The following is a 27,735-nucleotide window of genomic DNA, read 5'->3' as shown; positions in this document are numbered from 1 at the left end:
ATTAGGAACAAAACAGCATACTTAGAAATTGTATTAGAATGTGAGAAACCAGACATAATTGCAGGAACAGAAACTTGGCTGCATCCTGAAATTTATAATGCAGAAATTTTCAATAGTAATTATGAATTTTTTAGAAAAGATAGGGCTGATAATCATGGAGGAGTTCTTTTAGCAATAAAAAACACTCTTATAGCAGAAGAAATTACCTTACCTAACTCAAAAAATGTAGAATCAACATTTTGTAAAATTAATACCACCTCAACATCCCTAATAATAGGCAGCATTTACAGACCACCAAATTCTAGTTTAGAATACATGCAGGAACTATGTAATCAGATTACTACACTTAAAGAGACAAATAAAAATGCAGTTTTTTGGATTATGGGTGATTTCAACCTACCTGATATAAATTGGAAAACACTAACCATAGATAAACACCAAAACCTTAAGGACATAAATGAGCTTTTCATAGAAACTTTACACAACCTAAGTTTAGATCAAATCATTAAAAAGCCAACTAGATTAAACAACACATTAGATCTCTTCTTAACCAACAGACCTGGATTAGTAGTTGATTATGAAATTATCCCTGGTCTATCAGACCATGAGATCATAAAAATACACAGTCAGATAAAAGCAGTAGCCAATACAAAACCCAAAAGAAAAATCTTACTCTGGAATAAATGTAACCTAACACAACTACACCAAGCTGCACTAAACTTTCAACAAACATTCTTATTAGAAAAAGACATTAACCAACCAGTCGATGACCTCTGGAATTTCATTAAAAACCATCTTAAAAGCATAATAGAAAATCATATACCAACTAAATACACATCAAACAAAATAAATAAATGCTGGTTTAATAATAGACTAAAGAAGCTTTGTAAACAGAAGGAAAACCTCTATAGAAAATTTAAAGAAACTAATGCAGAAAGAGTTTACAAAAAGTATATAAAAATTAAACACTTAACCCAAAAAGTAAGCAGACAGCTGCAGAGTGAATACATAAACAATGTAATATCTAAAGATAACAACAAAAACCTATGGTCATACATTAAGTCTAAGAAAATGGAAACAACAGGCGTAGCGCCATTAAAAGATGAACATAACATAATACATAATGATAATGAAACTAAAGCAAACATTCTAAACAAATACTTTGCATCAGCATTCTCAGCCCCAGGAGACAAAGACATATTACTGAATTTGAACCAAGTAGACAACATAGAAGATATAGTAGTACAAGAAAATGGAATTCAAAAACTATTAGCCAACACCAAACCAAATAAAGCTTCTGGACCTGATGGTATTCCAGCTAGATTACTCAAAGAACTAAGTAATGAGCTAGCCCCAGTGTTCAAAATACTCTTTCAGGCTTCACTTAACCAGGGCAGAGTACCAAAGGACTGGAAAGAAGCTAATGTCACCCCCCTATTTAAAAAAGGAGAAAAATCTGACCCAGGGAACTACAGACCAGTATCACTTACCAGCATCACATGTAAAATCCTAGAACACATAATATGTAGCAACATCATAAACCACTTAGACAAACATAATGTCCTCACACCATACCAACATGGCTTTAGGAAATATAGATCATGTGAAACACAACTAATAGGACTAATTGATGATTTTTCAAAAGGTTTAGATAATAGTGAACAAATAGATGCTATCTTACTAGATTTTTCTAAGGCTTTTGACAAAGTTCACCACCATAGTTTGCTTAAAAAATTAAAATATTTCGGCATTAATGGTCCACTGCATCAGTGGATTAAAGACTTTCTGATAGGGAGAGAACAAACTGTAATAATAAATGGCTCTAAATCAACACCGATAACAGTAAACTCAGGTGTACCTCAAGGTACAGTCTTGGGTCCACTACTATTTTTAATTTACATAAATGATTTACCAAATTGCATTAGTTCAGGAACAAAAGTCAGATTATTTGCAGACGATTGCATAATATATAGAACAATAAAAACAACACAAGACACAGATATTTTACAAAGAGAATTAGATGAATTACAGAAATGGGAATCAAATTGGAGCATGTCTTTCCACCCAGAAAAATGTCAGTTGTTACGAGTAACAAAAAAACTAAAACAAATTAATTCCACTTATCTTATTCATGGCAAACCAGTATCACAGACTAAAAACGCAAAATACCTAGGTGTTATAATAAATGAAAAACTATCATGGAATCCACATATTGATGAAACTACAAAAAAATCAAACAAAGCATTAGGATTTATTAAAAGAAATTTCTATAAATCAAATAAGAACATAAAACTAAAAAGTTACTTAACCTTGGTTAGGCCAATAATAAAATATGTATCCTCCGTTTGGGACCCCTCAACTCAAGAAAACATTAAGAAACTGGAACAGACACAAAATAGAGCAGTGAGATTCATAACAAACGAATATTCACATTTGACTAGAGTAACACCTTTAGTAAAATCACTAAATTTAGAAAGCCTTCAGGACAGAAGGCTCAAAAGTAAAGTAGCAATCATACATAAAACACTGAACCATAATCTTCAAATACAAAAACAAAATTTAATAAAAATACTCTGAAAGACACAAAGATAAAGGCACATTCCTCGTCCCATATGCTAGGACAAATTTGTACAAATACTCCTTCTTCCCTAGTGCTATTAGAGCATGGAATGGGTTGCCTGAGCTAGCCAGGAAAACCAGTGACTTGGCAGAATTTAAGTCATTGGTTAATATGCATGACTAAATGCATGACGCGTAGGACGTAATCATCTTCTTTTTTGAAGTAACGTCTGTATTATATAAGATAAGGGGACTTGGGGGAAGTGACTAGTGTGTAAACAAGAAGAGAGAGAGAAAGGTCAGCGAGTGAAGCAGATCTGTACATAACGTTGCCATGTATATGTGTTTTGTTAAAATGTTCCACAATTAAAAGACACTTTAAACATAAAAGGACTTGTTTCTTCACACATACTCTATATCAAAAGCAGACGTGAAACCTTACTTTCAGCTGTATTTTAGCTTCATGTATATAAAACTGCTTTGATTTTTTTTTATCATATCTATTGAAATGGTAGTTAGCATCGTAATACCAGAATGCCAACCATTAGTCACTGTTTAACAAATTACGACATTCTTCATGCATAAAATAGTATTGAAATCTCAAATGTAATTAATGTAAATTTTGTAGAATTGGAAAGTAAATAATTGGCTATTGAGATTTATGAATAAGATGAAGTAATTTCAGATGTTGAATGAAAAAGAAACTAGCTAAGATGAAGGAAAAGTTACAATGAACCAGTTAAATGATATAAACTTCAATATTTTAGGGAATAGTTTTCTTTTTGTCGAGTGTCTATTTTACAAAAGGAAAAGAACGCTAATTGTTAAAAGAAAGGCTCTGATGCTTCCTATTGGGGATGATTTAGTCAATTAAATAGCAAGAAATTTTATGGGCTTTTTGTTGTTTGTTAGCGGCCCCCGTAAGGGGAAAAAGCCGCTATTAGGTTTGTGCAAAATGTCCGTCTGTCCGTCTGTCACACTCAGATCTCGAAAACTAGAAGAGATATGAAAAATATTATTTCATCATTAAATGCGGCTTGAAAAGTTTAGGTGCAACGGCTACTTTTGGTTTTCTAAAAGCAAACCGTTTAATTTATAAAATTAATTATGCATGCGATTTTTTCATAAAAATACAACAATTCTAAAACAATTACGTAAATGTAAGGGAGGCAATGTTACAATATGCTAACAAAGAAGGACAATTTTTGTGTATTTTCAGTATCACTAAGTCAAATATATTTTTAAAATGTAAAGGAAATGTTTACAACAAATATAAATAATAGTTAAAGATGTTTTTTCTGGTCAACTAGCAGCTAAAATTAAAAGAAAACATTTCTGTTTGTTTATAAAGGCTAATAATGCATTTTGTATGTAAATATCACGCACATTTTTTTAATGGAATTTTTATGCAGCGATTTTCGTGCAGTAGCGTAACTTCGCTACATGACCAGGTGCTAAACCAATTCCTTAAACTTTTAAAAAAAATCAGATTTTATTTATTTTTTGTTTAGTGCCCCCATTCGAATAAAAGAAGATTATTTTTGTGCGTTTTGTCTGTTGGTCGGTCTGTCCGTCACGATTAGATTAAAAAGACTAGAACTCTAAAAGCTATTGAACATCTGATTTACACTTTAATGTTCCTCCCGTAACATCTCAATAGTTTTAAGTATCTAAAAGTTGATTGTTCCGGATTTTTTTGTTCAAAACTAATCAACCCCAACAAATGTTTGTTTGCTTTTCTAATTTATATTACATTCAATTTCCATGCATAAACGTTGCAAAAACATATTATCAATAATATGTTGTTCCGTTTTTTATGTAAATAGCATATTAATGATAAATCAAAATCTCTATACTGACTTATATTTCATTAATTGTAAAAATGTTCCGGATATTGTTTTATAAAACATGAATTATGCCTAATGATTGTTTGAAATCGCATAATTTACTAATATTACACTTATATTATTTGACAATGCATCACTATAATTTGGTTATCAATATCAAATTGTTCCGTATTTTCATCTTTAAACAAATTTTAAAAATATCGACAATAGGTTGTTCAGGGCTTTAAAAAAAAGTAATTTACTAGAATTGATTACTGAAAATTACTTTTTAGACATTTAATTTTCTTGCTAAAACATAACATAGAAGTTTTGTAATCGATAAAGAAAGTTCCGGATTTTGTTTCTTACAAATCGTCGCCAGAAATTTCCGAATTTATATAAAAATCTACTAACGCCAAATAATTGTTTGAACTCCCTCTTCTAATTAATAAACAAATAATCTTCTCATTTACGAAATAATGTTTTTACGGATTTTTATGAAAAATATTTTAACTCACTACTCTCTTACAGGGCATTTAACTTTCTACCTAAAACATTAAAAAATCTAATTATCGTTAATATTATGTTCCGATTTTTAAGGAAAACAGAATCCAAACACCAAAGTAAGGTATGAAAATCTCTCCACATGGCTGTAGTACTTCTAACTTTTATACGAGACCATCCAAAAAATTTAATTAACGGTATTTCATTTATCTGAAATTCTCTTTTTCTTTTACTATTTATACAAACATTCGGAACAATCTATTATATAAACTTTTCAATTGTGTTCATACCTAAAAATTATTGCGATGTTTTGAAACGTAGAATAAAGGTTAATCAATTTTTAATAACTTTAAGTTGTTGTTTTTTTTATATCAAGATGACCGACTGACAGACAAAACGCAAAAACAATGCGGCTTTGATCGTTTTTAAATAAATTCTATTAGAACTCAGTGCACCAATGTCTATGAACCCTCGTTAAATATCTCGTGTAAATAAAGACATTTTTTTTATGGTACCGGTACTAGGCTATTGTGAGGTAATGGAATTTTTTTTCTTTGACGTCATATGAATGGACTCTTTAAATGTAATGTTAAAAGAACGCACTCGGTGCACCAATGTCTATGAACACTCGAAAAATTGCTTGTATTAATGAAAACATATTTTAGTCTAACTAAGCCATGTGACGTAGTGTTTTTTTTTCCTTTGACGTCATATGGAATGAATTCTTTAAAAGAAATGCTAAAAGAACGCACTCGGTGCACCAATGTCTATGAACACTCGCTAAATGGCTCGTAATGATGAAGGCGATTTTTATACTAGCTAGGCCGTGTGACGTAGTGTTTTTTTTTCCCTTTGACGTCATATGGAATGAATTCTTTAAATGAAATGCTTAAAGAACGCACTCGGTGCACCAATGTCTATGAACACTCGATAAATGGCTCGTAATGATGAAGGCGATTTTTATTCTAGCTAGGCCGTGTGACGTAGTGTTTTTTTTTCCTTTGACGTCATATGGAATGAATTCTTTAAATGAAATGCTTAAAGAACGCACTCGGTGCACCAAAGTCAATGAACACTCGATAAATGGCTCGTATCAATGAAAGCGATTTTTAGTCTAGCTAGGCCGTGTGACGTAGTGTTTTTTTTTTCCTTTGACGTCATATGGAATTAATTCTTCAAATAAAATGAAAAAAGAACTCGGTATAGTAATGTTTATTAAGCCTCGTTGTGTGACTCGCGTTTAAAAAAGGAATGATATCTTGATTTAGATCTAATCTAGATTTTTTAAACTAGATCTAGATTTTTATTACAGTATATCTAGATCTGGATTTATATTCTAATTAAAATTATTTTAGAGTCTAGATCTAGAATTTCTAGATCTAGTTTAGACTAAAATAGACTAGATTAAGATGTAGAATTTCAATTTCTAAACTTAAAGTGTAAAAAAAAAAAGTGTAGATTTTCATTTCCAAACGTTTTGATCAATATTGTAATGTTTTAATATACTAAAACTAATCTACTATTTTTTATTTAATTTAAATTTAAATTTACGGCAAATGAATCTTTGAAACATTATTACTTTTGACCATCGGATGGCTGCCTGGTCGTGCGGTTTGCGCGCTGGACTGTCGTTCAGATTTATGGATGGTCTAGGGTTCAAACCCTGCCCGCTCCCATCCCCCGTCGTCCTGCGGGCGGTTTGGACTAGGAAGTAAAGCATTTTACATCAAAATTAAATCACCTCTTGAATATTATTTGCGAATATGCAGATCCGACAGGGATCCGACTTCGACGGGGGCCGCCTCTGAGTTTGTGTAACACAAACTCTCTTTGTAACCTTGTTTTTTTGTTTGTTGTTGTTGTCAACTATTTTCAACTAATTCTATGGAAATGAGATACAAATGAGTAATTTAATAAGAAGTGGAAATAAAGTCTGAAATTGGAATATCTAAAGACGTCTCAAGAATAGTCACCAGGATTGGAAAATCGGAAAACAAGGGCATCTATTAACGACGAGTCTTTATTAATTATAGAATTTCCATAAGATGGTGGGAATGTTGTGTGGATAAAACCCATAACTGAATGTGTATCTATAATGTTGAAAAGTTTATAAATGTTTAAAAAAACCGCGTAAAAGATATATTTATAAGAGTAAAAGTTACAATAAGCACCTTTGTATTTTGACAGCACACTTGACATAGTGCACACTGATCAGATTCATAAGTTATAACATTTTAAGGGAGAAAAAAGCTGCTGAGATCTACTTAATATCTTAAAATGTCTATAGAAAGGAGTGAGCTTGACTTTATGATATTTCGAGACCAGGAATATACAAAATGCGGCTTCAATGTCTGGAGCCATAAAGGAGTATAGGAAATGTTAAGAAGCAACAGAAAAGTTATTTACTAGATGTGTAATAGCATTCACCTCATTGATGTGGTCAGCATTCTTTTTCAGAAAATGCTTCTTACCAACATTTTTTGGTACAATAGAAATATTTTTTTTTGTTTTAAAATTATAGCTTTTAGGTGCGCATTTTAAGATCTATTGCCAGATTTTTTTTTTATTGTATCAATCTTTGCTTTATCTTTTTTTAATAGAAAGGTGCAATAGAAAGCCAAAGATACATAAGAGTAGGCCTACCTTTAAACTATTGACAAACTGGTGGCTAATTCAACTTTGTCTTTACCAAAAGCACAACACGTTCGACAATTGAACAGACGTCACTTCTACAACGGGCAAATTTATTAAAATGAAATAGTTAAAGACATTCATTGTGAGTGATTGATACGTTTTCAAGTTTGAAATCCAGAAAAGAAAAAAAACATTGTAATTTAAATTACTTAAGGTAACATAGATAAGATAATTTTTATTGATCCAATCAAATGGAAATTCAGTTTGACTACAATTGACAACCTCAGCGTAACTACTGTACAATAACAATATAGATGAAAAACTCATCATGTAGCATATAATTTGTGGGCCGGATTGTATAGAAATGCCTGGGCCGATTTAGACACCCAGCCCACCCCTGGTCCTGAGACATTCGCCCATATCCAAATTACCCCCCCCCCCCTGTTCATTTATGTTCAATATGTGTGCATCATTTATTTGTTCCATCACCTAGCTTCACTTCTATATTTACGTTCACAGCTTAATTGCTCGTACCCACTGAAGCTTCTATATGTAGTGTGTTTATGTTGTCCACTTTTCACAATGAGAGATACATACATAGAGCTATTGTTTGTCTAATACATGCCTAACGGCTGTCTGTGTCGGCTCTGTTGAAAATAGTTGAAATTGTTAGTGAACACGGGGGTGGCGCGGTGAGGGGGAGAGGCTCGCTGGGACATGTAACCATTGACCACTGGGGAGCATATTGGCAAATGACTCTAGACCAGAATGATTTTGGGGGATTTTCGATGGTCTATACTCTATAGTCTAGAGGATAAGTTCGCTTTCAAGTGCGTTACTGCTAGGCTGGTTTCGTTTCCAGGGTCACTGGTTCGGGCCTCGATCGGCGCAGTCCCTTATTTTTAATTGACTACTTTCTCTTATTTAAAAACTTGGTGCTGTTGTTTATTTATGTTCAACGTGTATGTATCATCCATTTGTTTCAGCACATAGCTTCACATTTATATTTAGACTAATTGCGTATTTTTATTTCCTAAGTCTTAATTTTCAAAATTTATTTTTTATTTGAGGGCTACCTTTGGTCTCTAATTACCTTAAGTACGGGCCTATCTGCAGCAATACGGCCATCTGACCAGGGCAGGCCTTAAAATAGGCATTGACAAACTAAGCAACCGCATAGGGCCTCCAATTGGTGTAATAGTTCACATTTTTTTAAAGAGAAGAAATAGCGAAAAGTATCCTCAACCTTGTGATTGGCGTACACTAGGTTTTAATCAATTGATTTCTTTTTCTTTTTTTTTTTTCTTGTATATTTTTTATTTTTATTTTTTATTTGGGGCCACCGAATTTCTTTTCACCTAGGGCTTCCATTTATCTAAGGTTGACCCTGGTCTGTTTCTTTGGACAGTGACACGCATTTGATACTGCATGCTGGCCAGGTACGCAAATTGGTGTATTTATTATATTAAGGATGTAGCCATCCACGTTCCATATGCTAGGACAAATTAGTACACATGCTCCTTCTTCTCTAGTGATATTCAAGCATGGAATGAGTTGCCTGAGCTAGCCAGGAAAACCAGATTGACCTTTGAACACGCGCAGGACGTAATTATCTTCTTTTTTTAAGTAACGTCTGTATTATATAAGTTAATAAGATAAGATAATATGTGAAGCTGATTAATGTTCTTTGGAAGACTTCTGGATCATGATAGACTAAACGAGGAAGCAGCCTCAGCAAGTTTATTGACAGAAAGTTGGAACTCCTGTAAGTATCTCTGTAACAATCAGTTCTAGAATTTTAGTATTTGAGAGCAGGCGCCGTAGTTTCGATGCATTGTGGTTGTTGATAAACTTATTGTATTGTCCTCTTGCAAAAGCCGCTTCATAATAATCAGCATTATTCCAAAGAAGATTACGACACCTCTGTTTTACGCCATTCTCTATAAACGCTTTAGTTAGTCGTTGCAAAGGTTTATGAAGAATTTTATCTTGGATTAGATGCCTTCCAAGGTTTCTCAAAATTCTCAAGCAACTACATATGGGATCAGGGCTCAGACACATTAGCGACCTATCAGCTCATTTACAAACATAAAATTTAAGGAGTTTCTTAATAACACTTAGGACTTATGTTTTCTTAGTTTTTAACTATTACTCTTTTAAAAAAAAATTTTTTTAGGTTTGTAGCACAAAACAAAAACAGTATAAATAAAATTCAAAGCCAGAGTTTCTCAAAATCGAAGGCAGTAAAGCCAAAAAAAATCTTTTGTATTTGAATAGAAGGACTAATTATAAACATAATTTTCAAATACAAAAACAAAATTTAATGAAATACTCAGAAAAACACAAAGATAAAGGCACATTCCTCGTTCCATAAGCTAGGACAAATTTGTACAAAAGATCCTTCTTCCCTAGCGCTATTAGAGCATGGAATGGGTTGCCTGAGCTAGCCAGGAAAACCAGTGACTTGGCGGAGTTTAGGTTATTGGTTAAGCCTGACTAAATGCATGACGCGTAGGACGTAATCATTTTCTTTTTTGAAGTAACGTCTGTATCATATAAGATAAGATAACAAAACTAACGTACGTCTTTCAAACCTACCGATCTGTCGATTTGTTTCTAGGGCCAACGAACAACCGCCTTAAATTTTCTTTCCCCAACTAATGTCAGGTACCCATTAAAAAAGGGGTGGGCTTAGGGGTGTCATAAAAATCCCGACACTCAAAATCCCAGTCTTCTTTGAGATTCAAACCCGAGACGCTTCAGTTCGGATGTTTAGCGATGCACCACTCAGTCACCTCGCCCCAAATCTATATTTAAATATTTATGAAGTAAAATGAGGTTACAATATTATCTTTTCAAATATTACATTAAGAGGCGACTTTTCAACTTAGAATAAGACTTTTTTTTAAAACCGTTTTTCAAGAGAGGCATCTGCAATAAGATCAACTAAAAGATGTCTCTGTCTTTTTCACAGCATAAACGCTGAATTTTCCCAATCACCGACTTCTTATTCGTGACCAAGAAAAAAAAAATCCTGCAGAAAACGCTGATGAAGCATAGGCTTATATAAAAAGACGTAGGCGCTATGTGCACAAGTGCCTCCAATCGAGTCCAATGTTTCTCGCATTTCAGTATTGGCCTTTCCCGTCTACTTTATTAGCGGCCCCCAAAAGGGGAAAAGACGCTATTAGTTTCGTGTGAAATGTCTGTCCGTCTGTCCCGTTTAGATCTCGTAAACTAGAAAAGATATTTAAAATCCGACATCACAATATTTTAGACCATTCAAAGTTCTGATGCAACGGCTACTTTTTTTTTCTGAAAGCGAAAAATCTAATTTTTAAAATCAGTTATGCAAGCAGTTTTTTAAATAGAAAAAGCTAATTAGTATGCATTATAAATTTAACCTAATTTAAAACGAATAGTAATCTTGTAAACTTCATTTTCCTGAATGTTTTTTGGCCGAAATGATTTTTTTTTTTTTTTTTTTTTTTTTAGGATTCGAATTCAAAGCAATTACATCAATTATAGCGCTTGGCTTCCGAACCGGGGGTCCCGGGTTAGAATCCTGGTGAAGACTGAGATTTTGAACTTCGGAATCCTTGGGCGCCTCTGAGTCCACCCAGCTCTAATGGGTACCTGACATTAGTTGGGGAAAAGTAAATGCGGTTGGTCGTTGTTCTGGCTACATGACACCCTCGTTAACCGTAGGCTACAAAAACAGATGAACTTTATGTGAGCTTGCGCTCCCAGAGCTAGTTTTATATGCAATTTTAGCTATTTTTTAAATGTATTTTTGTTGTATAGGTTAGAGCTATTTTTATATATTTTATTTTTATAGGTTAGTGTCAGATTTTATAATTGTATTTCCGCATATTTATGCGTAACTCAAACTACTTCAGTAACACCGGCGAAAGGCCGAAACAATCAAATTAGTAGTCGACGCTGATGTTGTTCTATAAATATATTTAATAATCAATAAGGGAATCGTCCGATGTCAGCTATGTCCGTAAATCCGTATCTATTCTACTGCTCTACAAGAAGCGTCTTCTTTTTAGCGTCACCTAGAGCATTCTTGTTTTTCAACCCACTTTACGTAGTTTGAGTTACGCATTACTTCCAGTCAGACGTAGATCTACACTAGGTATATTTCCAAGAATCAACACCGCGCGGAGGCCTTAACACAATGAGAACGAAGAAGAAGAAGAACATCATCTGCCCTATAGACCACAATGTCTGAAAGGGGAACTAGTTAGGCCAGGTTCACATCTAACTTTGTATTCACTTGCACCTATCCTTTGATCTGATGTACCGTTGGGGCACTACACAAGATCTGTCAACCTTCTTTCTCCATTTTTATCTCTCATTTATCTTTGATATAATTTTATTTAGATGTTCTTTCTGAAAATATTGAAGCCTGCCTGGGAGGACCATTTCGGGGGCCGATTTTGAGTTTGTGTTTTCACACAAACTGTCTTAGTAACTTTGTTTATTTAACAATTTGATATGTAATTCTTTGTAGACCTACTTATAAATTAAGTGTGCACTGTAGATTACAAGAGAAGTCATTTTCTGCAGTTCCAAATACAGCAGATAGATTAGTATGGGGTTTAAACCCCATTGGAGTACTTTGAAGCACTTCCCTGGCCTCTAGACGGGATGCGAAAGTATCCCCCCTTTTTTTTTAGGAGGAGGAGCGTTGCAAGTAAATGGTTAAAAACACTTTTAAACCTTCCAAAATATGTAGGCTTAGGTCTTGTCAGAGGCTTCCTTAAGGTTGCTTTCACCTAGAGTGATTAGCGTATGGCGGCTTCCGAACCAGGCCGAGGAAGATACATTTGAGACCAAAAGGAACTCTACTGTTTAGGACAGCTCGAGAACCTAAACCGACCACTTACCGGCCTGATGTGTAGAAATATGTAGATCATATCTAGGACTGCGTATGATAGTCATGTAAAATACTGCACTCCTCCTTACTCTTCGGACTTGAAACCAAGCTTTATTATTTTAAATATTATTATGGTGTCACTACTTTTTCCCAATAACATGGTCACCCGATGCTGTCCACAAAATCATAGGGACAAGACAGCACTATGAACCATTTTGCTTAGCACCCAGATCTTGTGAGATTTACCTAGCCTTATCGAGACTGTCGAGTAATTGTTTTTATAAACTTTTTTTGCAAAAAAAGGTGTTACAAAAACATAGAGCTACATACTCTACATGACTGCGATTCAAATTTGCCATTTTGTAATCGAAAAACGTTTGTACATCATTTAGTATAGAATTAATTGCAAGAAAAATATTTTAGAAAGTTTTGAAAAAAAAAATAATAAAAATTAAATCTAGATTAAAGTTATAGATTTTCGCGAATCGAATGAAAATACTATTTTGTTCTCTTAACAATTGTTTTCTATTGTTTTGTTTTGTTTTTTTAGTTATTGTTGGGAAAAATGGATGCGTCTTTTTTAGATGCTTAATTAATGTTCTTTTATTATTTTTCTCATTACCCTGTACCTTTCCATTTACCTGTTTGATATCCATGGTTCGTAGTATCTAGATTCATAGATATAGTTTATTGTGCGTTTCATTTTATTCAATTAGATTCTACTCTGATTCGAAAGCTTTTTTAATTATTCTGTAACTCAGCTCGGCCTTCACTTCAGAAGTTCTGCCTGAGACTACTCACAGTCACTCGCTGTTGACTCAGTCTTCAGTCATCCTTTCAAAGTTTCATTACTTTCTTTTCAAACTTCATCTAAAATCTACATCTATCTAGAATCAATCTATATTCTATATAGTCTAGATCTAGAATCTATATGATTCTAATGATCCTAGCCTAAATTAGATTCTAGTAGTCAGTAGATCCCAGAGATCTACACTGTAACACTCTACTTAGTCTACTACACTTACAGTGAGTGACCAGTCAAGTAATTTTCGTCTAATGAACACCACAATATTTAATTAAAAAGAGCCTTTATTTTGATAGCTTAGACTAAACTAGTCTATATTGTTTTTGTTCATGCTAGTTTAATAGTTCAGACATATATATTAGTTTCATTAACTCCGAAAAGCAAAGGTTTTACTAGGGTTCAAAAGTGCACTGGTATGATAAAATGTCATTTTTTTCTTCTAGGACTGAAGAAGGATAGGTCCGGGGTTAAGCAGATTTTTTTTTAGAAAATTTAGGCAGTAGCTAAACTATCTAGAAAAGTGTGGTCACACAGTGTTTTTTTTTTTTTTCGGGTCAACTAGGCATAGGTAGGCTACAGTATCTAAACTAAAGAAGGAATCAATTGAGAGTGGGAAAAGTAACATCGACCTGTCTGTCTTTGTTGATGTAAAAAGAAATTGATATAAAAAAGATAATTAAAGATAATAAAAAATTTTAAATACAAAAAATATGAGGTGTTCCTTAGCACACTGAGAGCGTTTGTTAAGTTACAAAAGGGGAATGTTGTTCACTAATGTTAGCACTGAACCTCATTGACCTGACCCACTTCGACATTATATTTTATTGTAACTATGCAAAGTGAAACAAAACAATATAGATCTAGATCTGTATATTAATTATAATTTTATTGACCAATGGATGACGAGTTTAAAGATGTTTCCAGTATTTTCCTAGGACTGCAGAGCTAAAAAAAATTCAATCATTAAAATTGTGGTGGCAGGGCTTGACTTTTTCATTAGATGGAAATGACTATAGATATAATAAAAAAATATAAATTTAGGACTAGACTCTAGAGCTAGATCTAGTCTCTAGAGTTGTCTAGATCTAATCAACTCTTAGAATAGATTAAGATTTAGATTTTAGATGTAGAAATAATAGTTATGGGCTAAAGTTAATGAAAAAATTAGAAACTTTTGGTTTAACTAAAAACATTTAATTAAGGCCAAAGTTTAACTAGAAAAAATATTTTAGTTAAAATCATAGTTTAAAAAGATTATTTTTTTTTAGTTACAAACTATTTTAAGTTTTTATTTAATTAAATTTTGTAAAACTTCTCAACATGTGGTAGCAGTTGAAACGCACATCCCTGTTTTCTGGCCATGTAATCAACAACTTTGATTATCAATAAAATGATGCAGCTAACAACAATTTAGTCTGCATTTGAAGATGGTAAAGTAAGATGCTGGTAGAAGTTATGGGAGTCAATATCTGCACTTGAAATATAATATATATATAGTAGTTTTATAAAATGTTGCTAAACATTTTTTGCCAAAAGCTTCAATGTAATACATTGTATTTTGAATGGGGTTATTCCGAATTTTTTCGGAGTCACGTAGTGGTGATTAATTTCTGTTTATATAGTGGGAATCTGATTTAAGTGTGTTAGGTCAATATTTAGTGGTTTTAATCAATTCATGTGCGGCAAACAATAATTTATTAACTGCAGGAACATCAAGTACACACTTTTTTCTTAAATGAAGCTGAAGCATATAATAATTCTAGTCTTTAGACTTACAGAGATCTAGATCTAAATGTATAATAGGCCTATATAGATCTAAAAGCGTTAGGATGACTAACTCTAGAAAAAAACAACATCTTAATCCACAGTAAATAGACTGTGCCAGACTGATTTTAACAACAAGTTCAAGTAGAAGTCCACATGTAGGCCTTGTGTGCTGTACATGTGTAGTCGATGATACTACAAGACTACCCAGTGTTTTTTTTATTGCGCATTATGCAATAATGGTTTCTCAATGTTGATTGGTCAGACAAAAAAAACACTCTGGTATGGTTAGTCAAGCATGTACTCAGATCTATATTTACACTAAAATAGTTACACACCCTCCCTGCCCAAAATGTAAATTGACTGTGTGTCTGACAGATTTTAACAACCTGGTCAGATAGATGTACACATGTAGGCCTAGTGTACTGTGGAGTGTAGTCCATAATGACAAGACCACCTTGCATTTTTTTCCTAAGGCGTTTATCAGTATTATGTAATAATGTTAGTTTTATATTATGGTGAATGGTTAGACAGAAAATAACACATTGTATTGGTTAGTCAAGCATGTATATTTAGACTAAAATAGTTACACAGGTCAAATGTTTCATAAAACCCCAACAGTTTTGTCACTATATATTCTCTGGTTACTATGCATCTCAATGTGAAATTCTAAATCTATTTTATTTAATGAAATATTAAACTTTACCGGTATAAGTAAAATTATCCAATATATAATAAGTTAATACACTTTTAAAAAATAAAAGTACCCTTCTTTTCTAAAGGTTTTAATTCAAGGCTAATTAAAAGCACACATATTTATTTAGACGTCTTTTTTTAAATTTTAATGTGCAATAACGTTTATGCAAGAAATATCTTTCTTATTATTGATTTTATTATGGAGAAATATTTCTACAATGTTAAAAGAATTAAATATCGAACCGTAATTAGGATGATGATTAGCTAGGTCTAGATCACCCCCCCCCCCCCCTTTTTAGTTTAACTACTTTATTTTAGTTGAAACTTAGTTTTAGTTTAACTTTTAAAATTTAGTTTAGAAATAATCAAAGAGTCTAGGTCTAGCTAGTTCTAGTTATAATCTACTATTATTTGTATTATCTAGTTTATCAATACAAAAATTTTATTATTTACATATAGATTATGGTAGTATCTAGATCTATATATATATATACAAATATAATGTTCTTTTCTTTTTCATATTCATATTGCAAATATATATATTTGAGTGTTTCTCCAGTACTGGTATCAAAAAGTGTCACATTAGGTCAAAAATTAAAATGGAAGTTTTTGGTTTTATTTTAAGTGTATTCATTTCTTCACCCATTGTACTTTAAGAATTTATCAATAGAAAATGAATTGGAATACATACATTTCCTCAGCTGTGCTGGCAAAAGGGGTACCCACCATTGCATTTCAGGTGCATCACTGGGACACCATTGATGATTAAAGTACAACTAACTGTTAATTTGTTTGCTTTCTTAGCATAATTTGAATGTTTCTATTGTATTAAGCAGCTAGATAGAGAAATTGAAGTTTTTGAGCACTTAGGTAATGTTTGCGCTCAATTTAAAAAATGGGACACTAGCACCTGTAACACTACTGGTAAAAGTTTTTTAAATAAGATTTTTTATAAGAAAATAGAATTTATGCTATAATTGCATTGTAGCTAAATATATAGGCTATTATTTGCTGCAATATCTCAACAATAATTCAAGCTTTTATTATAACATAACTATTAAATCACAAGATATTGCGGGTGCTACAACGGGACACCAATATGAAATATATAATAGTTTTTTTTGTTATTACATGCTAAAATACAATTTTCAAATTTCAAGTTAAGTGGGACACCATGTGAAGCACCTGTGACACATTTTTTACGGCGACATCTAAGTAATACCAAAGTAACTATAAAATAAAAAGATATAGATTATGCAATAACATTATATTGTTAACCTATTTCAACAAAAATGTCTGTTGAATAATCTTTGCTTTTAGTAGAATATTACTTCAACCTAAGCCTGGTATTCCATGTTACATCAAAAGATGCCATTTTATGCACTATTTCACACATTTTCTACCATTTTAAAATTCCACAATGCACCTTTCAAGCTCAAAATATCACAATTTATAGATAAACCATTTCTAAGTGAAATGATAAGAAAATTGTGACATTTTAATCAGAAGTTTTTGAGGTATACACTTTATAGTGAGCCAATACCTATTTGTCACCAGTACTGGAGAAACACTCATTTTATATATATATGCTTGCCACAGACATTGTTGTATCTTTCTAAATTTGAGCTAGGGCTAGGGTTAGTAAATAGGATCCTAATTCATCAAGCACTGGTTGTGTGTGTGTTTATCCCATAATGTTTCTTTATTTGTTGAATGTATGTATTGTTTGTGTTTGTATATCTACATAGTAATTGTTATAGACATAGTAATTGTTATACTAGTTATGATTAGTCTGACCATGAGTAGATGAACACCTGTAGTAAAATTGAATTTCCATTTTTAATTTGAAAGTAAGCATTTAAATGTTAGTTAACAAAGCAATAGTTACATCTAATATACAAAAAACATTATATTAGATTTATGTGTACTTATTTATTTTATTTCATTTAGGACAACAAATAGTGGATCATAACAAGATGTTTACTAAATCTCTTCTGCACTGCCGGTGTCTTCAGCAGTGATGATTTTTGTCCAATTGTCTGTGTGATGAAAGATCCACCTTAAAGAATAAGAAAAGATGAATGATTTTAATGATAGTGGTATCTATCAGTTCTTTTCCAAAACAACAACAACAGGTGAGACCTAGTTAATTTTATACAAAGTCAATATTCTATTTTTAAGATTCTTCTAAAGTTGTTTTTTTTTTCAGTAAATAGTCAATGATAAAATGTTTTTTTTTTTAGTCATTCAAAGATCTTTTCATTGATACTTTAAAATCATTGTTTTAAATCGCTCTTATATCTATATAGTGGAGCTTCGATGCTTATAATAGCATGCTTATTGCCCAATGATCCAATCTCTTTTGAAGACCAATTATGGGGAGGGGGTATCTGGGAGAAGGTTTTCTGTGCTGATTTTAGGTGCTCAGTAAACACAACTTTTCTTGAGTTGGGTTTTGAACCTCGAGCCCCCTTGATAGGTAGCCAAGACCCTTAATAGGAGCCAAGTGTTTAAACATGCTTTTTGGTCTACTACTTCCAGCCTAACTAAACTTTCCCTTCTCCCAAAATATTTTTAGTTCATGTTCTCTCCATGGTTATGGTTTTGTTTTCCATCTGTATGTAGTCAAGCCTCGCAAGCTAGATAAGTCAAAAGACATTGAGCTAGATGATACAGCACCACTTCCTTTGCTGATAGGCATTGGGCTTGCATTATTCCTAGGTAAGAATCAGAATTAGCCTGTTCAGTTTTTTTTTTTCTCTGTAATAGTTAATATTGTTGCCAAGAGCAAGTATTTATACACACACTTGTCTTTCAATAAATGTACTCAGAGCTGGGTGGACTTTAGCACTTCAGGACACCTTAAAATCCTGAATTAAAATTCAGTAAGATAAAGATAAACTTTTCAAGCATTTCACCTATCCATCATCCTAATTCTTAGCCACACAGAATCATTAAAAAATGTTTCATTAATATCCATCATCCTAATCCTTAGCCACACAGAATCATTAAAAAATGTTTCATTAATATCCATCATCCTAATCCTTATCCACACAGAATCATAAAAAAATGTTTCATTAACTTATTAGCTTCTACTCTTTTTTTTTCTAATTCCTTAATAGTGTATAAGCTAAAGGAAAAAAAAAATCGTTATATATATATATATATATATATGTTTTTCATTGATCATAATGATAATATTAAGCAGACACTTGTAGATAATAGAACAGGAGGAAACACTAAAATTAAATCTATACTTTTAGTAATTTTAGAACGTATCATAGCCTCATCTAGAGATGTAAACATTTTTCTTTTAAAGCAAAAGTTTTGCTTTATTTTAATGTTCTGTATGGTAGCAAAGTCTTGCTTCCATTTTTTTATTGTTATGCTCACAATAATTTTTACTATTCAAAACATGTATAGGTAAGTGAGAAATTTTATACAGCATGAGAATTTATCCTATAAGTACAGCCTAATCCATATTCATGTACATTTTTCTTGGTAGCAGAAAAACACATATAATATAATGACTCTAATTCCACTTTCAGGTTTTGTTGTTCTTGTACTGATTTGTTGCCTCTGTCGTCGCAAACGTCCTCCTCCTACAGATGGCCAGCAGCATATCAACACGGCCACCTACCAGCGGGCTCCTATGTCAGACGCCATGATGGGTGGCGGCATGGCTTATCAGATGACCGCAGTTCCCCCCACAGGTTTTCACAATGCCATGCAGTACAACCCTCACATGGGACATCCCACACAACATAACTATGGTGTTCTTGGTCCTGGTAATGCATTTCAAATAGTTCCTCGTCAGCTAACACACAGACAATCAAACATTATTATACTTATAGTTGCGTACTGTAATGACACAATAGAAAGACGCGTAGAAGTTGGGTTTTAATTGGGTATTTCCGGAGTGACAGGACAGATCAATTAAAAAGTAAGAACAAAAATAGAGAACCAACAGACAGGAGGACGAAGAAGGATCGACTTGTGATATAGATAGATCTAGAGACAATGCAGATTGTGCCCTTATTTATTTAATAAATCGTTATTCAAGTTCATATCTGGATTTATTCAATCTATCAATAGTTCTGTTGATGGCTGTTATTCACATCTATCTATATTCATTAACCAGTCACATCAACCATTAGCAGTATTATTCATAACTTGAAATTGATATATTTGTTATAATTTTAAATAAGTAAAATGTAATATTTTGTAGAAAAATAAATTTGGAGCCATTGTATCTGTGATGTATAATTACTAGAAACAAAATCAAAAGAAATCTGATAAAAACATTGCATCTGTTATACTTAAACAAAATATGATTATATAATAGAGTAGATAAAAATATTTTTTAATAAAAATTAATATTGAACTAATTTATTTCTAACAGAATACTCGTGATGGTTTAAAAACTGTAAAATATAGCTTTTATTTTTTTTTTGAAAATATATTGTTCATAATGCAATATTTACTTTAAAACTTTGACATTTTTTCAATTTGCTAAATTTGTTGTATTATTATATGTTGCATTTGATTCTGTGTTAATTTGTTTGAAATGTTTGCTATTTCAGGTATGAATTTTCCGTCTGCTCCAGCTAGCCAGTACTCGCAACAGCCTCCTCACTTTGGCGGTGTACCCACTTTCCCACCAAACCAGTATATACCTTCCGTACCTCTCCCCCCTCCTTCCCTATCACAGCAGTCGCATTCCCAGTCACACTCAAGCCAGGCGTCTTCCTCCGTCTCCGGAGCAACAGCTGATCCTCTGGTGCCCATGACCTCTTCCCCATCTGTATTGGCTCACCAGCACCACATGCAGCTACAGCAGCAGTATTACCCGCCGATGTACCATCAGAACATGACTGCCCAGTCTGCACTGCAGCACCATCAACACATGCAGAGGATAGCTGGCAGAGAGTCACCTGCTTTTCAGTATTCCCCAATGACATACTCAGCCATTTTGGCCAACGAGCATAACGCTAGCCAACCTCCACCTCCAGTCACCAGCGCAGCTGGAACAAATTCAGTTATGACAACTTCCATCACCTCATCCACGCCTGATGGCCAGTTGTCCAATCATCAGTCTGAAGATCAGACTACACAGTCAAATAGCTGTACAGAGGAAGAATAGCATTTGTTTCTGGATTCATTGCTAGTCTTTATTTTACTAGTCTTTTTTTAATCAGTAAACTGCACAAATTTGTACGTTTATTATCATGTGAAGTATGTACACTAATTTAAGCAAATTTTTTTTTAAATCAGTATTTTTTTTTTAATTAGAGATATTTGTGTTAAATAAAAAATCATTTTATTTCTATACTTTACTGAATAATAAGTGGTACATTTTAATGTTGAATTAGTAATTTTAAGATTTTTAAAATATATTTTCTCTGTTCATCTAATTTACAACTGAGATAGTAATATACAGCTCTAACATTATAACTTGTGTTCTATTTGAGATGTTAGAAAACAATGTTGTTCTTTTCTTAAAGATGTCAGCGTTTAGAATATTTCATTTCCAAGTAAGATAGGAAATAGATGCTATAGTAGAACTAAAAGTCAAGTTATGAAATGACACAAGGTGTATGTAATACAAAATGAAATAGTGTACGGTAAAAAGCAATTTTTAGTATTAACAAAATATTTCTTTTAATTTTAATGATTTCCTTAAGCTAAAATTTCTCATAAACATAAGTGTTTCATTTATAAAGTGGTACACTTTCAATCATTAATAGTGGTAATCAGATTCGGAAGAAAGTTTACTAGATTCAATAAAGTAATACATCTTGTAACAAAATGTATTTGATTCTATTTGGCAGAATACTTGTTATTATTATTTTTGTCATTGTTGCCTTGTAGTGAAAGGTTTTTCCTAAATTATTTAGTAGCGCATTTTTTTGGTCATTTTTTTTGTAAATGATATATATATATATATATATATATATATATATATATATATATATATAATATATATATATATATATATAATATATATATATATATATATATATATATATATATATATATATATATATATATATATATATATATTCTTGTATTTATTTCAAACATGACTACATTGACTTTACTCTTCACAATATTATGTGCAATAAGGCAAGGATAGATTCTGAACAATGTTTCACTTACCTATAGAATGTTTTCACTTGCTTTTTTTTCATTCTCACTGTTGTTTATTATGTCGACATTGAATCATCCTAAGTAAACTATTGAAGCATGAAACAAGAATGACCTTTGGTCACACTTCTTTGAGTACAATACCCTGACCACTTGTGTCATATTTTGTTGTTGAAGTGAACTGTGCTCTTCAATGTGATCAGCTCAACTGAAAATGTCCTAATCAACTAAACAAATGTTTATTTCATTACTTTTCTAACCAGTGTTTTGAATTGTGAATTGAAAAAGAGATTAACATTGGAACTAGAGCTATAAGTATCAACAGTTTTCTTGGCATTAGGGAGCATATTTGAATAGAACTTTTTCAATATTTTTGTGTGTGTTCTGCATCAGTCGGAAAATTTTGTGTTTTTTTTTATAAATATTTTTTAAGTACTTTTTTTGTTTGTAGTTGGAGAAATAAGTATTTATGTTGTTTGCTATTTCTATGTCAAGTTTTGAAAGATCTATAGGTTGTTAGCCTAATGGTATTTGATATAATACACTGTAGCTGTTGTACTTACTCCCATTTTTTTTGGGGGGTCTGAATTATAAGCCAGTGTATTAGCTTTGTTTTTCTAATTATGACTGATTTTAACCTACAGGTCTCAGGGTGTACATTGTAGTCTTTGTCACTGTTATAGTTTAATTAAGCTGCATATTTTTTCTAAATTAATTTACACATGTACATGAATAATCAAACACTTAATGGATCACTCTAACATGTTTAAGTTAGTCAAGATGTGTTGTGGACTTCAAATGAGATCATAATGTTGGAAATTCTTAAGGGAAATTATCACCAATGCATATAACATTTTTTCAAAAGCAGACATGTGTGTCCTAGCACTACTTGTTGTATGATTCTAATGTCTTACTTTGCTCTGATATATTTTAATAATGCCAATAATGTGTAACAAGTTATTCTCACAGTTCACGGAGAAACTATTTCACTCATTTGTTAATACCTCTTGTTATTTGGCTAGTTAGATCCTCTGTACAGCCCGTTGGGTGGCAAGCTGTCACTGGCAATGTTTGTAGCCTCTTCCCACATGGTCTCCTCTGCTCTGATGTCCTCTTTAAAATTGTGGCGCCAATCTAAATGAGGATGTCCCTGTTTGCGCTTTCCTCTTACTGGCCTTTCATGTCATTGCAACTCTTGGTATGCGTAATTCATCCTGTCGGAGGGCATGTCCTGCAAACCTCATGCGACACTTGGTCACAATCTCATTAAGTGGTCAAGTCCCAATAAAAATGAATAAGACAGAGCTACAGAGATCGGGTCTCAAAGGAATCCTAAGTCAGTCTGGAAGTATAATACCTCTAGTACACATTTTAAAAAAGATTTTAATGACAGTTTCCTAGTTTAAGTGGTTCTTTTAAGTTGAGGCATATCAATCCTATTTTATATTGATATATGTATCATGTTGACTATTGTGGAGCATTCACTATACTGCATGTACTAGTTGTGACTAACATAGTGCATGTGACTAATGTTAGGAGGACCTTCCCTGCATGATATGCATTTTAAAATTACCAATATATTGTTTTTTCATGAATTATATGTAATTTTGCAGTATGTTTTGGTATCAATACCAGTATCAGACATTAGTTGTTTAAACTGTAGCTATAGACGTAATTCAGACTTAAGGTGTAGGCATCATTTGACTGTTGTTTAGGATGGTTGTTTGAGTTGTTCTTCGGACTATTGTCTGATGGTCCCAGGTTTGAATCCTGCTCTTCTCATGCAGAAGGTTTGGGCTAGGTCAAAACAAGTTTCATTCCTGAAGGAACTTTCTTAAACTTACAAGTCAAGTAAGTATCATGTGCTAAAGATATTTACATTTGTCTTGCTAAATAATGGTGCTGTAATTCCACTTGCCTAGGTTACCAGCAGTAAGAAGATCAATGCTTAAAATGATGGCATGATTTGAATACAAATGTTAAGGATAGAAATGCAGAAACCATTTTCTCTGCAAATGTTTTTCCAACCCAGCAGCTGGGTCAAAGACTTTGGCATTTGAGGACATTGCTTAGTAGATTAGTACATGGCATCAGTTGGTCGTAGAACTTTCTATCAAACTCTTGTTTCATAGACTAATTGTGTAGTCTAGTGTAAGTTTTGCTTTTATATTCTTTCAAAAACTCTATTCCTTGATGTCAATTACTGTATTAAACTCTATAACAGTGAAATAATTTTGTTAATTTTTTAGCTATTACTCAAGAGGGAAGAGGTCCCTTACCTGTTATATTCATCCTTCCTCCTGTTCCCTGATAATCAAGGTACATTGACTAATTCAAACCAATTACTGGCATACTAGTCTTTCCTCTCTATTTTTTGTTTTACAGTTTTTTATTCAACATATAACAATGTTTTTAACGTATATTTTATGTGCAGATTTTATGTGCAAATGAAGCTATTCATGGTTGTGTTATTCATCATAAAGACAAAGAAAAAAAATCCATAAAAACTCTGGCAGCGTGCTTGTTGAAACAAAGTCCTGTATATTCCTACCCTATGATTTGAGTGTTTCCACCTGTGACTTGATGAATGTGTGTGATAACGTTGGTGTTGTACTTATGTACAGATCTCTCTATGTTTATACACTCAGTGCATTGTTGTTTTGTTTAGGTTGTATTACAAACTGTTTGCTTATACATAACTCTTACTCAGCTTCATGAAAACATGACCCTGTTTTTGTGTGTGTGTGTTTTTTTTACATCACAATATATTCAAATTTTGCTAATCAAATTTATTTTAAAAAACCATGTTGATTTGATATGTGAAATATCACCCACGTCCAAATAGATCATATCACATTGAGCATCTTTAGGTCACTAAAGGGCTCTGATGAAATATGTACACATGAGTGTTTGATGCAACTAGGTTTGATTATAACACAGTGCTTTATTGCTGTGCCCTTCGGACATATTAAACTTGAGGCTAGTTGCTTACACTTCTATGCTGCAAAATTTGTTTTTAAAGAGGTAACTTCAAAACTGGGTAGAAATTGTAACCACACGTCTCAATGATAGATGTTTTACTCCTGTAAACCACTATTTATACACTTGTTTTACTCCAGTAAGCCACTATTTACACAATTTATTTTTGATTATTTAATATCTGATTGAAATTTCCATGACAAATCTGGTGCTAGAAAAGCTTAGCCTAAATTATTGCAGCTATAAAAATGTGTAACTTCAATCTATGGGTTGATTTTAGATTGGAGGAAATATTACCAAAGAAAATCTAGTCTAGACCCATTTATATCTTCCTGCTATACAGTATACTTGTATGTTTCAATGGTATTGCTTTTTATGTATTTTTATTTATTTGTCTACTCACTAGTATCAGTAACAAAATACTTTAACATATTTATAATTGATACATCAAAGTTAGATAATATAAAGTTTTTTGTTTTTTTTTTGGTTTTGATTATTTGAAATAAAAGTGTATCTAGTTGTCCTGATTGTTCTGTCAGCAACTAAGTCTTCTTCAAAACTGGTGTGTTTGCTTTTGTCTACAGTTAGTAATCAGGTTGCCTGGTTTGTAGAAGTTTTAATTACTTGCTAAGAAGCTTGACCGCAAGCAAAGTGGGGCATCTACACTGGGCCCTGCACCTCAGGGAGGCCCAGCATTAAAGAGAATATTTTGTCATCGTCAGCCCATTGTACAAGTATTTGTGGCACTGATATGATGATACTCACCCAGGGCCCCGCACACTGCTAAGGCAGCTTTTGCCGCAAGGAACATTTTTAATATATTTCTTGTGGAACTTATGTTCACAATTATCATAGTACAGAATGTTTCAACTGTAAATTTAGCATTTAAAATGTTATAGATAGATTTAGTTGGTTCAAAGCTTAATGACCTTTTATTTTAGTAGAGAACATTTGCTCCAATCATGTTATCATCTATTACTTGTGTCCAAGCTTTTATTTATAAATTTTAATATATGTACTCTGAATGATTTCTTGTCAATGTTTGTTGCCTGTAATATGATTGGATATAAAAATGATACAAACCTCTTTGTTCCTTCTAGGTTTTGAACATACTTGCACACACTTTCAGATCTGATAAAGTGTACGACATAGGCTCAAAATGTTTAGTGTTTAAAAGTATGTGAAGAGTATTTTATGTAATCCTGTCAGAATGAATTAGTTTTTGAAATTTAAGGAAACATTTTATTTGGCTACAATGCTGTCTTTTTTTTTTTAATCTATCTTTCTGTAATGACCTTTTAATGATTTTAGCTTCTTTTCAAATGTACAAACTACAAATGCCCTTAAACTTAAAATAATCAATTACAGATTTTCCCAATTTTTGAACTTTGTTAGTTAATAGTCTTTTTAATTTTTAAATCATGTTTCTTATCACCTAGATACCAATTAAATTATAGAATCTTTAGATTGAACATGCCTTGACATTTCCTTATTATCCTACTCAGAAGTAATTGTGTAAGCATCCAGCTAAATCTCATCCCTTGCCTCCTACCAATGACCACACTATTCCCTCTGCTATAGAAATACCAAGGTCAGAAGAACTCCTTGAAATGTATTGTTCTTGTGCAATAGCCAGTGTTGTGTCTTTATTCATTGACTGTTTGCCTTGACTTGTACACATTGGAAGATGTCAGACTGGGGAAGAGTCTAACCTCTAGCTTTTGTTTACTTCTAGTAATATCATATCACACCAAACATTTGACCTTAGCCCTGAAGTTGATATTAATCTTGACTATTTATTAATGTTGTTCTGAAGTGTGCTCCCTGATCACACTGTGCTGCATAATGAAGTCTCAATAGTTTTGTTTTCAACCTTCTGAGGTTGACATTTTCTTTGTTCTCCTTCAAGTAAGTCATTTCACTTTGTTCAACCCATAGTACCAGGTGCTTCATAGAAGTGTTGTTTTTTTATATTGACATTATTTGTGTGGGTCTCATGTGAATTTATTTGTAAAAATTTTTTTTACCTCGATTTTGATTAAACTTTGCCAAAAGACCTGACATACACAAAATGTTAATATTTGGTTGAATTGTTTTTTTTTACCGAGCATATCAAGTCACTCCGTCTGTCTGGTCAAAATGTTTTACATATTATTTCATCCGCTTTCAAGTCTTGGATCAAATTGAAACTTTCAACAATTATTCATTGTCCATGAAAACACATAATCAAAAAAAAAAAATCAACCAATTATTTATTCCATTAGTCGTGATTAATAATTTAGATTTATACGGACTCAAATCTAATCTGATCAAGTCAAATCTAATTTAGAGATTAGGTCGTCTGCTACAAATTTTAAACTGACAATTGATTAATAAAACGTCCTATTGTTACAAGTACTTGAATATCTCAGTGACAAAACATGCTAGTCTTCCATTGTAGAGACTCCAGTTGGAATTCAGACTGGAGCATTTTCTTTTCTTTTTTTTCCCAAATTGCCTTTGAAAAGATAGCATGGAAACCTGCCAGATAACCCCCCCCCCCCTCCTTTTTTTTCACTGGTTCAGATCAAACAAACAAAACAATTAATACAAATTCGCACTTATTTATTATAGTTAGTCTAGATATATTCAAAATGAATGACATGATTGATTCAATATCATTGATACATTTTCCTCTACAACTTTGGTTTAAAAAAAAAGTATTTTTTTAAATTTTACTTTTTTAGAAGTACTTATTCCAAATTCATTATCGTACAATACGAAATAGTCTTGTTAATGGACATTAAGGTAAACAGTTAACAGCTTTATAGGTCTAATTTAAATGTAGTAGATCTGGTGGTGGGAAACCACTCCTTTAACTGTTAGTCTGTAGTCAACAATGAAACTAATCCAAAAACAGTCACTTAGTAAAGAAACGAAATAAAATAATTGGGTTT

At 32.4% G+C, this 27,735-nt stretch overlaps 1 protein-coding gene across 2 annotated transcripts; it reads left to right on the top strand.

The window, feature by feature from the left end:
- The first annotated feature begins 12,957 nt into the window (after positions 1-12,957).
- LOC106050686 (uncharacterized) lies at positions 12,958-21,630 on the top strand. 2 transcript variants are annotated; one of them, XM_056039789.1, is made up of 6 exons: positions 12,975-13,065; positions 14,546-14,643; positions 17,624-17,808; positions 18,299-18,394; positions 19,222-19,461; positions 20,257-21,630. In XM_056039789.1, the coding sequence occupies exons 3-6, from the start codon at positions 17,751-17,753 to the stop codon at positions 20,814-20,816; spliced, it is 954 nt and encodes a 317-aa protein (XP_055895764.1). In that variant the 5' UTR covers positions 12,975-13,065; positions 14,546-14,643; positions 17,624-17,750; the 3' UTR covers positions 20,817-21,630. The 2 variants fall into 2 exon arrangements, with proteins under 2 accessions (XP_013061163.1, XP_055895764.1); XM_013205709.2 differs by lacking the exon at positions 14,546-14,643 and having other exon boundaries at positions 12,958-13,065.
- Positions 21,631-27,735: the final 6,105 nt, after the last annotated feature.

This window comes from Biomphalaria glabrata, chromosome 9 (genome assembly GCF_947242115.1).
Source record: "Biomphalaria glabrata chromosome 9, xgBioGlab47.1, whole genome shotgun sequence".
NCBI classification, from domain to species: Eukaryota; Metazoa; Mollusca; class Gastropoda; family Planorbidae; genus Biomphalaria; species Biomphalaria glabrata.
This window is presented reverse-complemented; position numbering and strand designations above follow the sequence as displayed.